At 45.0% G+C, this 12,826-nt stretch overlaps 1 protein-coding gene across 1 annotated transcript; it reads left to right on the top strand.

Moving 5' to 3' along the window:
- Positions 1 to 3: 3 nt before the first annotated feature.
- On the top strand, positions 4 to 10,894 carry PARL (presenilin associated rhomboid like; the record flags this gene model as incomplete). Its single annotated transcript, XM_042836688.1, has 9 exons — positions 4 to 96; positions 157 to 297; positions 1,975 to 2,023; positions 4,145 to 4,240; positions 5,415 to 5,564; positions 5,983 to 6,053; positions 7,195 to 7,296; positions 8,831 to 8,928; positions 10,615 to 10,894. Coding segments are annotated over 9 exons (915 nt in total), but the record flags the coding sequence as incomplete, so codon positions are not given.
- Between the last annotated feature and the right edge of the window lie 1,932 nt (positions 10,895 to 12,826).

Below are 12,826 nucleotides of genomic sequence, written 5' to 3'. Positions count from 1 at the left end.
CCGCCGCCCCGCCGCAGCCTGTGCCCGCCGCCGCCCGCCCGCGGGGGCCGCCCCTCGCCGCGCCGCTTGGTGAAGCCGCTGCTCTTCGCGGTGGGGGTGAGTGGCGGCCGGGGGAGGGCCTGGGCGCGGGGCCTCGCTTGCTGACCGCTGGCACAGTTCACAGGCACGGCCTTCAGCGCGGCGGCCATCTGGCAGTACGAGGCGCTCAAGTCCCGGGTCCAGAGCTACTTCGAGGAGGCGCGGGCCGACTGGCTGGATAGGATTCGGCCGCAGAAGAGGGGGAGCTTCAGGAAACAGGTGCGGGGCCGCGGGGTGGGGCCGGCGAAGGGAGAAGAGCGCCACGGTAGTGGCTTGTAAATATCTAACGTAGGTACGTTCTGCTTCTCCGGCGCTGGAAAAACTGTGACAACTGCCATTCCTAAGCATTCCAGACGTCGGCTCCCAAAGATGTCAGAGCTGGCTCACGTTCTGAATCTCGAGCATGAGTCGTTTAATCTTCTGGCTTCTGAATTGCATTGGTATTTTTGATTCTACTCTACAAATATGAGGATTCAGGCGGCATTCATAAGGAAAGCTTACTCTTCCTCATGCATCACTTTAGAATTGGGCTGTAAACAGCAGCATAAGTAGTGCAATATTCGTGCAGTTAGTTGGCATCCCAAAAGCTACCAGCCTCTTTTATTTTCAGTTAGGTGCATTTAAATCTAAAATAACACAGTATGTGCTGAGGTCCCTGCTGTGGCTGGTGGCAGCCCACGCCTGCTCAGTCTTCTTTCCCTGGGAGGCAGGGCTGTGTGCACTGGAGCAGCACAGGATCCTGGAATGCGTTTGGCAGTGCCAGTTTTGCCACGGTGCGCATTGTGGTGCACAGTGAAAAGCACCCAATGGGCACGAACTGCTCAGCGCATACACCTTTGTCTTAAATCATTTCAGCTTTATACTTTTGTTTTCCTTCAAAACCTGGGGAGGAAGACCTGCTGGTTAGCTTTCTAGAAGTAAAACAAAACTACCCTATTCATAGGTTTAAATTCCCAACCTCTCTCCTCAGTAGGTGAGTTCCACTTTCAAAATATTTTGTTCTCCCATTAGATTCCAAGTGCATCCTACTTCTAGTATTATAACAAAGTAATGTTACTGTAGTGTCTTCATACCAGAGGAGTTGGTTGGATGCACCGGTATCATCTGTGTCCTGGGCCAGAGCATTAAGCCAAGACCACAGTGCTGTAACTCTGGTATCAGATAGAAAATAGCTTAATAGTAGTATTGCACCTGCTTCCCAGCCTGTAACTGATTTATCTGACTATGTGCTCATTAATACGGCTGGAAAGTCATTGAGCAGTCAATTAAATATTTGTCCAAAGCCATTCTGAAAGCTCACAAAGGGAAAAGGGGATGGAATTTATGTGTGGGCTGAGTGAGCTCAAAATAAACTTTTTCAGGGGTTTTAAACTTGAAGGAGGGCTGGGTGAACTGGACACAAGAGGGAATGGTGTCCACATCTTGTGGGCCTCCTCTGCGAAAGTGACCCTGGCACAAAAGTGGAATCTCTGAAAGGTGGGTGGTGTGTTGTTAGCGTTAGAGTGAGGCTTAGGGCTGGATTTATGCTAACTTTGGCTCATCTGCTAAAGTAAGCATTATGGACTAGATCCTTCTTCAGTACAAGCAGAGGTAACCTGTGGAGTTGTACAAAGTGATATTACCCTGTTCTCTTTTTTGAAGAAATTCTTGATCTGCCTTTAGATCTGTCAGGAAGGAGGGTAGATAACCACAGATCTGTCAGGAAGGAGGGTAGATAACCACACTTCAGTAAGGAAATGCCGACTTAAATAGCCGAACCAGTAAGAAGTACAGAAATCTGCACCTGATTTACTAGACAACTTTCAAACATATACCTTCCATTCATAAACTTCTGTGACTGTTTTTGAAATTGCAAATGCTCTGCAGCAGCACTGATAAATACCAATTCTGTTTCAGGTTAACAGCTGGTGGAATAACCTGACTGAGGGTCAGCGGACTGTGACAGGTTTGTGTTAGCTTACAAGTGTTAGACATTGACAGGAAGAGAAATATGGCAAACAGGTACAGTATGTTGAAACAGATGGCTTTCTTACTGCATTTATGTTGTTAGGCACCAAGCATGTGTGAACTTACACTTGCACATGCACTATTTCTGCTACGCTTCCTTCTCACAAAGTATTTTGTGTGCATAAAAATATTGCATCTCTGTAAGTAAATTATGAAAGTTAGCTAGAATCCTCCCCCGTAACGTTTCTCTGAGGAGCTGTGAGAAACAGCAAATACTTTTAGAGGGAGTATGAGCTAATTCTGTGCTTTTCTCTTTCTTTGTGCAATTCTGTAAGAGTTATCTTGAATATTAGGTAGACATGAGATGCCCTAAACTGTGGGGCTTTCTCATCCAGCTGAAGCTGACTAGCTTCAGTTACCTAGCCTGTTAAGTAACATGACTGTTTGCCACCACAAGGAGGAATACTGTGTATTTGTTTTATTATTTCACCAACGGATGGATGTGATAATTCTGTGATAATTTTTTGCTTTTTTTTTTTTTTTTTTTTTTGCTGTTCTCTTTTTTTGAAGAAATTCTTGATCTGCCTGTAGATTTGTCAGGAAGGAGGGTAGATAACCACAGATCTGTCAGGAAGGAGGGTAGATAACCACACTTTGCTATGCAAAAAATTATTGGTTGGGACGTGGTTTTGACTGGTTAGGTTAACATTACCCAAAATCCCCAAAGCAGAGGTAATGTTTGGGGAGAAATTGATGCAAATAAAATAGCTGAACAATACCCAGTGTTAGATATCTTACAGTTCGTGTTAAAAGGCTGCTAGAAATAACTTTTATGTAACACTATGCTGTGTCATTTACTTACCTACATTATAGAGTGCTTTTAATTATTCTTCAATAAGCATGCCAGGTGATGACTCAGATGGAAGTATGATATTGTGTTTGGGGAGCAAAGACTCATTCTGCATTCTAGATCATCTCTCATCACTTAGATAACCTAACATGCTAAGTTCTAGCTGGTCAGCCATTTGGGTATTTGCTGTAGCAAGGTAGGCTTTCTTACTAGAGGAAACACTTTCCTTGTGTGTCGCATCAGGGTGTTACAGAGCTGTCAACAATTTCAGAACAGTAAAGCCAGTGTGCTTCAATAGTAATCAAGAAAACACTCCAAACAAGAAACAATCAATTTGCTTCATTACTGTTTTTAAGCATTCATGTTCTTAAATAAGATCACAGTAAACATCTGTGAAGTAAAAAGCTGTGCATTTGCTATCTCACAAAGAGGACTGTACCTTAGCAATACCAAGCCAACTTCTTATACTTGATGCCTAACCAGTGTCATTACAATTCCCTGAAAACCATACTCCCCTATGAAATGGGAAGAATGTGTACTGCGTGTTTGTTACAATTGGAAAGATTAATGAGTGAAGTGAGTATAACAGCAAAGGAACTAGTGCAGATGGAATGGTGTTTCAAAGGCAAATGAAAGGTGCTCACCTGTCTTTGAACATCTAGGCTCACAGGAAGGTCTCTACAAGAGAGGAACACACAATCAAGGGTCTTCCTCCAGTGGCAGTCAGCCCTTCAATGAGGTCTGAGAGAGATGCAGCCAGGCTGCACCCCTTCCTGTCCCACAGCTGCATTGCCTTCAGCTGTGCTGACAGGGCTGACAGGGTCCTTTCCCCAGGTGCTCCATCAGTGGTTCAGGACAGGACTCAGCAGTTGCCATGCATTATCAGTATGGTTCCTGTAGCCTTCTCTCCACGTATGGTTGAATGCCTCTGTCAGCCTGATGGTGGTATTTGGGAAGAAGCAGATAGAGAGGCAAGAAACAGCTGGTTCTTCATTCACTGGTTGTACAGTGCAATAGAGGTGTGTTGAGTGTCTTTAGTACAGATTTACTGCATTTGTTAAACTGTATGTTAAAATAAGCAGCTGAAGTTGTGTGCTCTGTTTATAAGGTTTGTAAGTAGAACTTTCTGTATTTCTCACTGCTTTTTCTAAACTCTATAAAGTAAGAAATAGTGAGGGGAGAAATGGTTACTAGGAGCATACTTTTGATTACAGTATTACAGTGTGTTAAATTCACAGTCTGTTTCTGTACTGCTTGTCTTCTTACTAGGTATTATAGCTGCAAATGTCTTCATATTCTGTCTATGGAGGCTGCCTGGTATGCGACGGATTATGTTTACATATTTCACCTCAGATCCATCTTCCAGTAAGTAAACACTAATTTGAGTGACTTTTCTGTATTGGTGTGTATCAGGGCCTTTGAACATCCTGTAAAGCTTGGGATGGTGCTGTGCTTGCTGGTGATGAAGCTGCAAGTAAGCCTAGTCGTGCCCAAGCATCGTGTTGTCTAGATTGGTCTGATTTTGTATTTTAGTCAAAAATAAACCCCAGCATTGGTGCTTTTCTAAGTATTGTAGGGTCAGTAGAGTTGTCTGACATCTGGCCTTCTCCTGCATTCAGTGGGCTGAAGTTCTTGCCTTTGTAAAGGTGAAGAGACGCTGAAGTTAGTGACACCAAGCCCTACTGCTTCCCTGCACAGAATGCTGATATCCCAGTGTTCATACAGACCTTAGTCTGTATGTTATGTACAGTCTCCTCATTTCAAAGCTGGGCTTTGGATCACAAAAACAACCAGCCACATAAAACTAAACAAATACCCTCAGCTTCCACTTCATGTGAAGTGTTTTGAGCTCGGGAAAAGAAGCTACTAGTATTAAATAACACAACGATGAGCTTTCTTTTCCACTGTAGAGAAAAGCATTGAAAGGATGAAACAGATATGCATTGGGAAAGCAGTTTCTGCTGTCCTCTTTAATTTTCACTGAGGTGGAAACTCAGTGAATTCCCTGCATAGTCTCTAGCGTCAAAGACAGCTTCAGTCCAGATCCGTCACTCCAAACACTCCATTTGAAACGGTGTTGATCTTTAAACCTGCTGTTCAGCCTTTTTATGTTTTCAAGGCTATTGTTGCAGTGAGGAGAGCTGGTGCTCCTAATGAATCAATTTCCCTAGCAAAATAATTTCATATAGAAGTTCATCTGGAGATACTCATAATCTTTCACTATTATGTGTGTATATGTAAGTCTTTCCAAAGCACACAAAAAGTGTTTTAAGATTGATTTTTTAAAGTGAAATATTCCCTAATAGGTACCTAAAGTAGCTGTTGGTACAGCTTGCATATCTCAGGCATATGTTCTGCCTTTCAGAAGGTTTTGGAACTTGAAACTTGTTACATTTGTGGGTTTATTACATAGTTTGTGTTTGAGGATTCAAAGTACAATTAACCTGTAGTGTCATTTGATAAACTCTTAGTCTGTGTGACATGCATGCTGAAACAAATTGGAGCACTGTTTTTCATTTATTGTTTTTCTCTTTTGCAGAAGCCCTGTGTTCTCCCATGCTGCTCTCTACGTTCAGTCACTTCTCTCTTTTCCACATGGCAGCAAACATGTATGTTTTATGGAGCTTTTCCAGCAGTGTTGTCTCTCTTCTGGGATGTGAGCAGTTCATTGCAGTGTATCTTTCCGCTGGTAAGGTGAAATACATACATTTGCAACATTTTGAAAACATGTTTGTGCACGTAAAGTGTGCATAGTTAATAAGTGTGCAGTGACAGATGGCAGCTGTGCAGTGGGAGGCGTTGCTCTGCTGTGTGACACTACTTACTTGCTGTCACACAAAGGGCTGATGGCTGTAAGGAATTGGGCTTCCACTGTTCTACTCTGAGAACACAAGTTTCTCTTTTCTCAATCACGGTTACCAAACCAAAATACTTGTGGTGTGGACTCATGGCATTTACCTGGGAAAAGTAGACTGTTTATTCAAGTTCAAAAACAAAACAAAAGCCCTACACGACTTTCTTTAGCAAAATTTAAAGAATGTTGTTGAGCTTTCTGATCCTTGTCAGGGCTGGTGATGTTGTTTCTAATGGGCCCTTTTCCTTTCTAGGGGTTATCTCCACTTTTGTCAGTTATGTTGCTAAAATGGCTACGGGGAAGTTTGAACCATCCCTTGGAGCTGTGAGTATCTCAGAATGTAGGAGACCTTACGTATGTGAAGCTGTGTGGCCTGTTATATTCTTTAATCTGCTTAAAAGAAAATATTCTGGATCATGAAAACTAACTGGGAAGGGTTACCAAAGCCCAGGTAACCAGGTGGGAGCTTGGATATTCTTCAGTTATTTAAGCTCTCTTGCAGTGACATCCCAGAGCTAACAGCAATCATAGTGGATTGTAAATGGGCACCTGACAGCAGGTCTTGGCACTGAGCAGTTCAGTTCTGTAACTTGTGTTATTACACAGTTGTGTGTCATGATCTTCTCTAATTGAAAAACAACACTTGTGAAAGAGATCATGCATTCAGATGGCACGTGCTGCTAGTGCAACCCCTAGGGAGCACAGTGCAGAAAGAGCAGCCCTCTGGGCAGAAGTCCCACTGTTTGGAAGGTATGAGGTGTGCTGAGGAGGTGATGTGGTTGTCTGTTCTGTGCAAGTATTTTCAGTAGTGCAGTGTTTTAAAACACCTAACAAACTGTGATGTTGAAGTCAACACGGCCTTTGTGAGTTTTACACACTTCTCCACTTATTTTCCTAAATTTTGAAAGACATAGAAGTTGGGTTCTTGCTTTCAATGGGAAGGAATAATTTAATGAGCAGTTTCTAAATTAGAACTTTTGCTAGTGCTGCGTGTTTTCCCTTTATCTTATGAATAAATTGTGTCTGCAACAATTTCTACTAGGTTTATTAATCTGAGCTTACTGAAATTGCAACACTGCATCAGTTTGTGGTATTCACATCTTTTGCTTTGAACATTTCCATGGATACAAAAGCCTGCAGTTGGTTTAGTACAGACCAGAGACTTGTTTCATTGACAAAAGATTTCTTGTTCCTGTCCCTCTGTTACTTTCCCTGCTTTGTTTTCCATTATCTAAGATGACTGTGATTAATGTGTGCACACAGATTGCTAGAGTTTCCTGCTGAAAGCACAGTAATGTTGGTTGTCTTTAAATAGTCTTCTTCTGGTTCTCAGATTTTCTGTGGTACTATGTGATGTAGCGTTTAGAAAAGCTAAAACCAAAAGGAAAAAGATTCAGGTGCAGAATTCTTTCTTTCCTACATGTCACATCTCAGCTTACTCCCGTGTGTTTTAATGTATTTTCAGTCAGGAGCCATCATGACCGTCCTTGCAGCTGTCTGTACAAAGATGCCAGAAGCAAAATTAGCCATCATATTTCTTCCCATGTTCACGTTTACAGCAGGAAATGTAAGTACCTTTGAACCTCAAAGAAAAATGTTTTTCCTCTAACTGCCCTTCACCTCAGATCATCTTCATTCACGTCTCTAAGGTGTTAAATTGGCTTTGAAAAAGGCTACAAACTCATGGAAGTCCTGGGGGCTGGTGCTGACTGAATGTAGCCTAGCAGTCTCATGCACACGTGTGCAGTCAGCTCAGTTATCCTAGGCTCCATCCTGCATGGATTTGTTTGAAGTCAGATACTCAGAGGTGAGGGAAGCTAGGAAGGACTCAGGTGAATCTGTTGGGGGAATGTGTGCACACTGTTCTGATGTCTTTCTGGTGGGTGGTACTTTGTGTGGCAGCACTTGTTAACAGAGTTACCCTTGTTAACAAGGTGAACTTAACCTAATATCTAGACTCTGTTTTTGGAGAAAAATTCTTCAAGACTGGGAAGGCAGAGTTTCACTTCAAGGGCAGTAACACTCCTAGTCTAGGAATGCCTGCCTCCTCGTTTGGACACTTCCCATTGGTACTTAAAAGAACACCTTTGGGATTAGAAATTAACTGCTGGGGCTTTCCTTCAGTGATGGGTCTTCTTTAACTGAATTTAGACACAGCCACTGCACCATTTAGGAAAAGGATTTTGTGTCTGTTTGACTTGCTTGAGTCACAGAATGGTGCAATAATTTGAGTTGGAAGGGACCTTTAAAGGCCATCTAGTCCAACTGCCCTGCAGTGAACAGGGAGAATAAGTTAATCCTCTTTAGTCCACTACTTACAGTTGTTTTCTTATGTTACTTAGAGCAGTTAAGCTTTGTCATTTCAAGATTTGTGGTTGTAATATTTTGCTGAACTCTGTCAGCTCTGTTTGTGTGATAAATGTAGCCTGTGTGTTTTTCTTGCGCTTCTGTTTGGGTGGATGTGGGCTGTTTTGGTTTTGTTTTTTTGCATGCTAGCCTTTAATTGCATCTTTCCTGAAAAAGATCACCAGGGTAGAAATGCTGGCAGAGCCACAGTCAGCGCTGCCATGAGGAAGTTCACATTACAGCAGTAACACAAGAACAGCACCAGCTGGAATGGTGCAACCCACAGGGCATTTTCAGCCTTTACTAAGAACTCCTACCCTTCAGCTTCTAAATGTTAAGTGCTCCTGTAGCCTAACTCATGTATATTGTAACAGGCTTTTAAAATAACAAAGCTGATACAGCAACACAGCTGCTATTCTAACTTGTCACATGTCATCAAGGAGAGAGATTCTAATTAAAGAACACATTGTCCTAACATTCATTTTCTTCCTGCTGGTCTCCTGTAATGAGCCATTATCTGGGAAGCCCATGTTCCTCCTCAGCATTACTCCTCACCTCCTCATGACTGTATCTGAAAAGCACAGTACAGCCAGCAGCTTACATCCATTCACAAAACACATTTTTACAGCAATTGCTTTGATATGAAGGTTATGGGGTGCTTTTTAATCTGGATCTTTAGTCTCTGCTAGAATATTTACAGTGGCCATTACATATTGTGTCTGATCCTGTCTGTTCCATGTTCTCTCCTTTTGCAGGCTTTAAAAGCCATCATTGCATTTGACACTGCAGGGCTTGCTCTGGGCTGGAGATTTTTTGACCATGCAGCACACCTCGGGGGAGCTCTGTTTGGAATGTAAGTGTCACATTTAAATCCCTCCCAGGCAGATTTTCACCCCCCCACACACACATACCTTACCTCTGAAGTTTGGGGATTGTTCTTATTTATTTGTTTTTGTATGAATAGCACTGAAGAGGAGTCAGTGTTATTCTTAGAATGTCTTAAAATTGTGTGGAAAAGTACTGTTACCAGATCTTAGAGCTGAAGGAAGTTGAGCTGGGCTGTCCTTGGTTGGATGTCTGACTGTCCTGTCGCTGTAAGCTGGGCTGGCTTTCTCTGTCCTGCTCTCCAGCACACTGAAGAGTCACAGGGCAGAACAGATTCTCACAAAACATGATATAACAAATTAAAATGCTTCTGGAGTTGAACAGTTGAGAAAATTCTTGTGTCTGAAATGTTTATTTCTGATTACCAGTTTAGAGTTGAATGAGTATGAACTGAGGCCACATTCTTCAAGCAGCCCCTAATGCTGTGTTTCAGTGTTGCTGCTTTTGTATTGTAGCCTAATTGTGAAGAACTACTAGAAATTTGTAGAGTTTGCAGCAAACAGCTCTGCATTGTTCGTGTTGGAACCACATGAGCTAATGAGTTTTGCACTCACTGCTGTCCTAACTTGCACACACATTGCTAGGAGTGTTTTTAAACACAGGCTAAAAGCCTACCTGATGTCTGACTAGACCAGATAAAGAATGAGTTGACAGCTTGTTGTAGAAATGTGTCCAGTGGGTTTATTCTGCAGCATTCCCTAGGTTTCCAGGGAACCTGGGCTCCTGTGGTAGTGTGTAGAACACTGTTCCTTCCACTTTCCCTGAGGTCACAGAGCACAGCAGTTACAAAATGTTTGTTCTCACAGTGCCTGAAAGCTACAGTCTGGTTGGAGGGTGCTTAGTTTGGTCTCCAGGCAGGTTTGCCTTTGCTGCTGCTTGGCAGGAAGTTTCACTCTGCACAGCCAGCTTTCCTTCCCTTCTCAGTTTCTCATAGTAATACAGATTCACTTCTTGTGGCTGTCCAACCTTTTGGCTTGCCTGGGTGGCACTGAGTGAAGAGCATCTGCCTTGGGCTGCATTTAAGTAGGTCACTCCAAAACTAATGCCTCCTCCGCATGGAAACTACAACAGATACAAAGCACAGTAATGCTATTTGATGGAGCAAAACACTACTTTTCATATTCCTCTCTGGTAAGGGCAGGTCTTAGAAGAGTCTGGTAAAGAGAAGTGATCACATTTTTCTTTGAGATGAATATCTGTTGCAGCTCTGTACGTTGCATTTGAAAATTTGCAGGTAATGTATTTATGACAGCTAAAAATGCAGTCACAAATACACCAGTAATTCAATGCTTTTTTCAGAGCTGCACTCAAGTTTTACAAGCACCTTTCCTTCTCTCTCATGTATACATTGTATTCAGTGATTGTTTCGTTATGTGGCTCCACCTTTCCCCCACGCTATCCTCCATAACCTCCCTTGTGTAATCACATGTACAAAACCACATCAGTATCAGTGTGAGTGTAAATCAATCCAGAGCACTCCAGCAGGAGTTGGAAGGACAAGCAGCTTAGCTAACATTGCCACCTTCCAAAAATGCTACTTCTGCCTTGGTTTATCTTGTCTGCTCTTGCAAGCAGTTGTTTGCCTTTAGCAGCAGGTGTGTTCCTCGGCTGCAGAGAAGTTGCAATTAGTTCTGACTGGCATTTTCTCTCCCAGATGGTATGTGACTTATGGCCATGAGCTCATATGGAAGAACAGAGAGCCGCTGGTGAAAGCTTGGCATGAAATGAGGACAAGGAATGCAGGAAAAGGAGGTGGAAGATCTAACTGACCCTAATCCCACTGTGCAGCTGCCGGAGGGTTTTTTTGCTACTCCACATTAGAAACCTCAGCTTCTTAGAGGCCTGACATTAACTTCAGTTATAGAAATGCCTATCATTAGAAAAGAAACTCTGACAAAGGTGGAACAATAAAGTTTTTTAGCCTATTTCTCTGAGCCAGCAGTCTGTCTGTCTTTTTTTTTAAGGAGCAATGAAAAAACTGTCCAATAAAGTGGCTGAAAGTTCTGCCAAAAAGACTTTTGATGTTTGTGCGGTTGGTGAATACTCGGGAAGATAAATGTTTGCATATCTGAGGGATCATCCCTAACAGATCATCCCCTGGTGTCCATTGCTGGCTGTGTGGGTTCAACTCGGCGTGGCAGGACTCAGAGTAAGGCTAAGTGCTGAACTTCCATGGCCTTTATTGCTGAAATATTGCCTGCTGGGGGACAAAAGCCATGGTCTCCTCTGGGCTGAACCTGAAGTCGTTGAAGACGTGCTGAATGGTTCGTACAGGTGGCCAAGGCCTCCGTGCTGGTTTATTCCTCAACTCATTCAGCTTGTCTTAATTTGTCTGCATCCAAGATGCTGCTGTATATTATTAGACTTTACTGACAAAGAATCTTTCGTCTCATTCATAATTGTGTACAGGGGAAAAATGACTTACAGTATGGTTTTAGGTATTTCACCATGAGCTTTCGCTGCACTGCTTTTTCTCTGTTTTAAGTCTTGCTCATTTCCTGTAAAAACTTCGGAGGAGTAACATTTGATTCAGAATCTGCTGCTAAGCTTCAGCAAAAATGGATGAGCACAAGATCAGTACTGCTATAAGCAGAAGCAACTCCCTGAGGGGAATGGTTTGTGGGCAGTGTTCCCCAAATACAAATGAAAGCAAAAATGGATTTTGGGTATGCTAGCAAGGGGCAAAAGCCTGCTTGGATAAGAGCAGGTGGCGGCCAAGCTTTCCCCAGGCTGCACCATCCTTCCAGGTGTGCTGACCTACTGCAGCATCTCCAACTGAAAACCACTGCATCTTTTTGTACGTTAGAACGCTCTTGTGTGGATAAACAGTGCTAAACAGCAGTGAGTGAGCTCTGATCCTTTGCTTCTCCCTCCTGCCTACCTCCCTGTGACACTGAGCACTGAGCACGCTGCTTTGCAGGGCTGTGAGCCGGCACAGCTCGACGCTCAGCGCCGGCAGCAGCAGATGGCAGCGAGCGGGCGGGCGGTGCGGGAGGGCGATGCCGCCGTTCCCCTTTTAGAGGCCGTTCAGCGTCTGAGTTTGCAGCGCTTGTGGTGCAGGAGCGCGTAGAGCTTGCGTAGATCTTGCGGGACGATACAAAAGCGCTCCTACTGCCGAGCAGCGAGTTCGGTGTCATTTTGCACCTGAGCCTTTACGCGGCGTTGTCCGCCAGAGCCTGGCAGCCTTCTCTGCTCCGCAGCTGACAGACTGCGAGGGGAAGGTGGGTGCTGGAGAGGGCGGTGGGGCAGCCCGGCACGGGATGGAGGGGCACGGGAACGGGGCAGTAAGCAGCGGGCGGGCGGGAGGGGAGCGGCCCACGGTGCGGGGAAGGGTTTCTTCCCTTATCTTCAAAGAGCTCGTTGTTGCGATGAGAAGCGCAACGCGGTAACCGCGCAGCTGCTCGGCAGAGACAGCGGGCAGCGTTTGTGCGGGGGGAAAAACAACAGCATCGAGTCACGGCTCAGCGTGAAAAGCCGCAATTGTTCGCCTTCCGCGCAGCGCAGGCAGGCTGCGGGGCGGCGCGGTGCCCGGGCAGCTCCGCGCGGGGCGGGAAGGGGAGCTGGGCAGCGGCGCGTCCCGCCGCACCGCCCGCCCCTCCCGGCCGTCCCGCCGCGGCCCCGGGCTCCGCTCAAACCCCCCCTCCCGGACCGGCACCCCCCGGGGTCACGTGTGCGGCCGCGATCCCGGCGCGGGGGCGGCGGAGCGGGGAGGGGGCGGCGGGAGGAGGGGCGGCCGCGGGCGGCCATGGCCTGGCCGTGCATCAGCCGCGTGTGCTGCCTGGCGCGCTTCTGGAGCCAGCTGGACAGGTCGGACCTGGCCGTGCCGCTCACCATCCGCAACTACTCGGACATCGAGGAGCACGAGG

This window comes from Centrocercus urophasianus, unplaced genomic scaffold (genome assembly GCF_019232065.1).
Source record: "Centrocercus urophasianus isolate 14NV4802_14NV808 unplaced genomic scaffold, USGS_Curo_1.0 seq_624, whole genome shotgun sequence".
Lineage (NCBI taxonomy): Eukaryota > Metazoa > Chordata > Aves > Galliformes > Phasianidae > Centrocercus > Centrocercus urophasianus.
The sequence above is the reverse complement of the archived record's forward strand: the minus strand, read 5'-3'. Positions and strand labels throughout refer to the sequence as shown.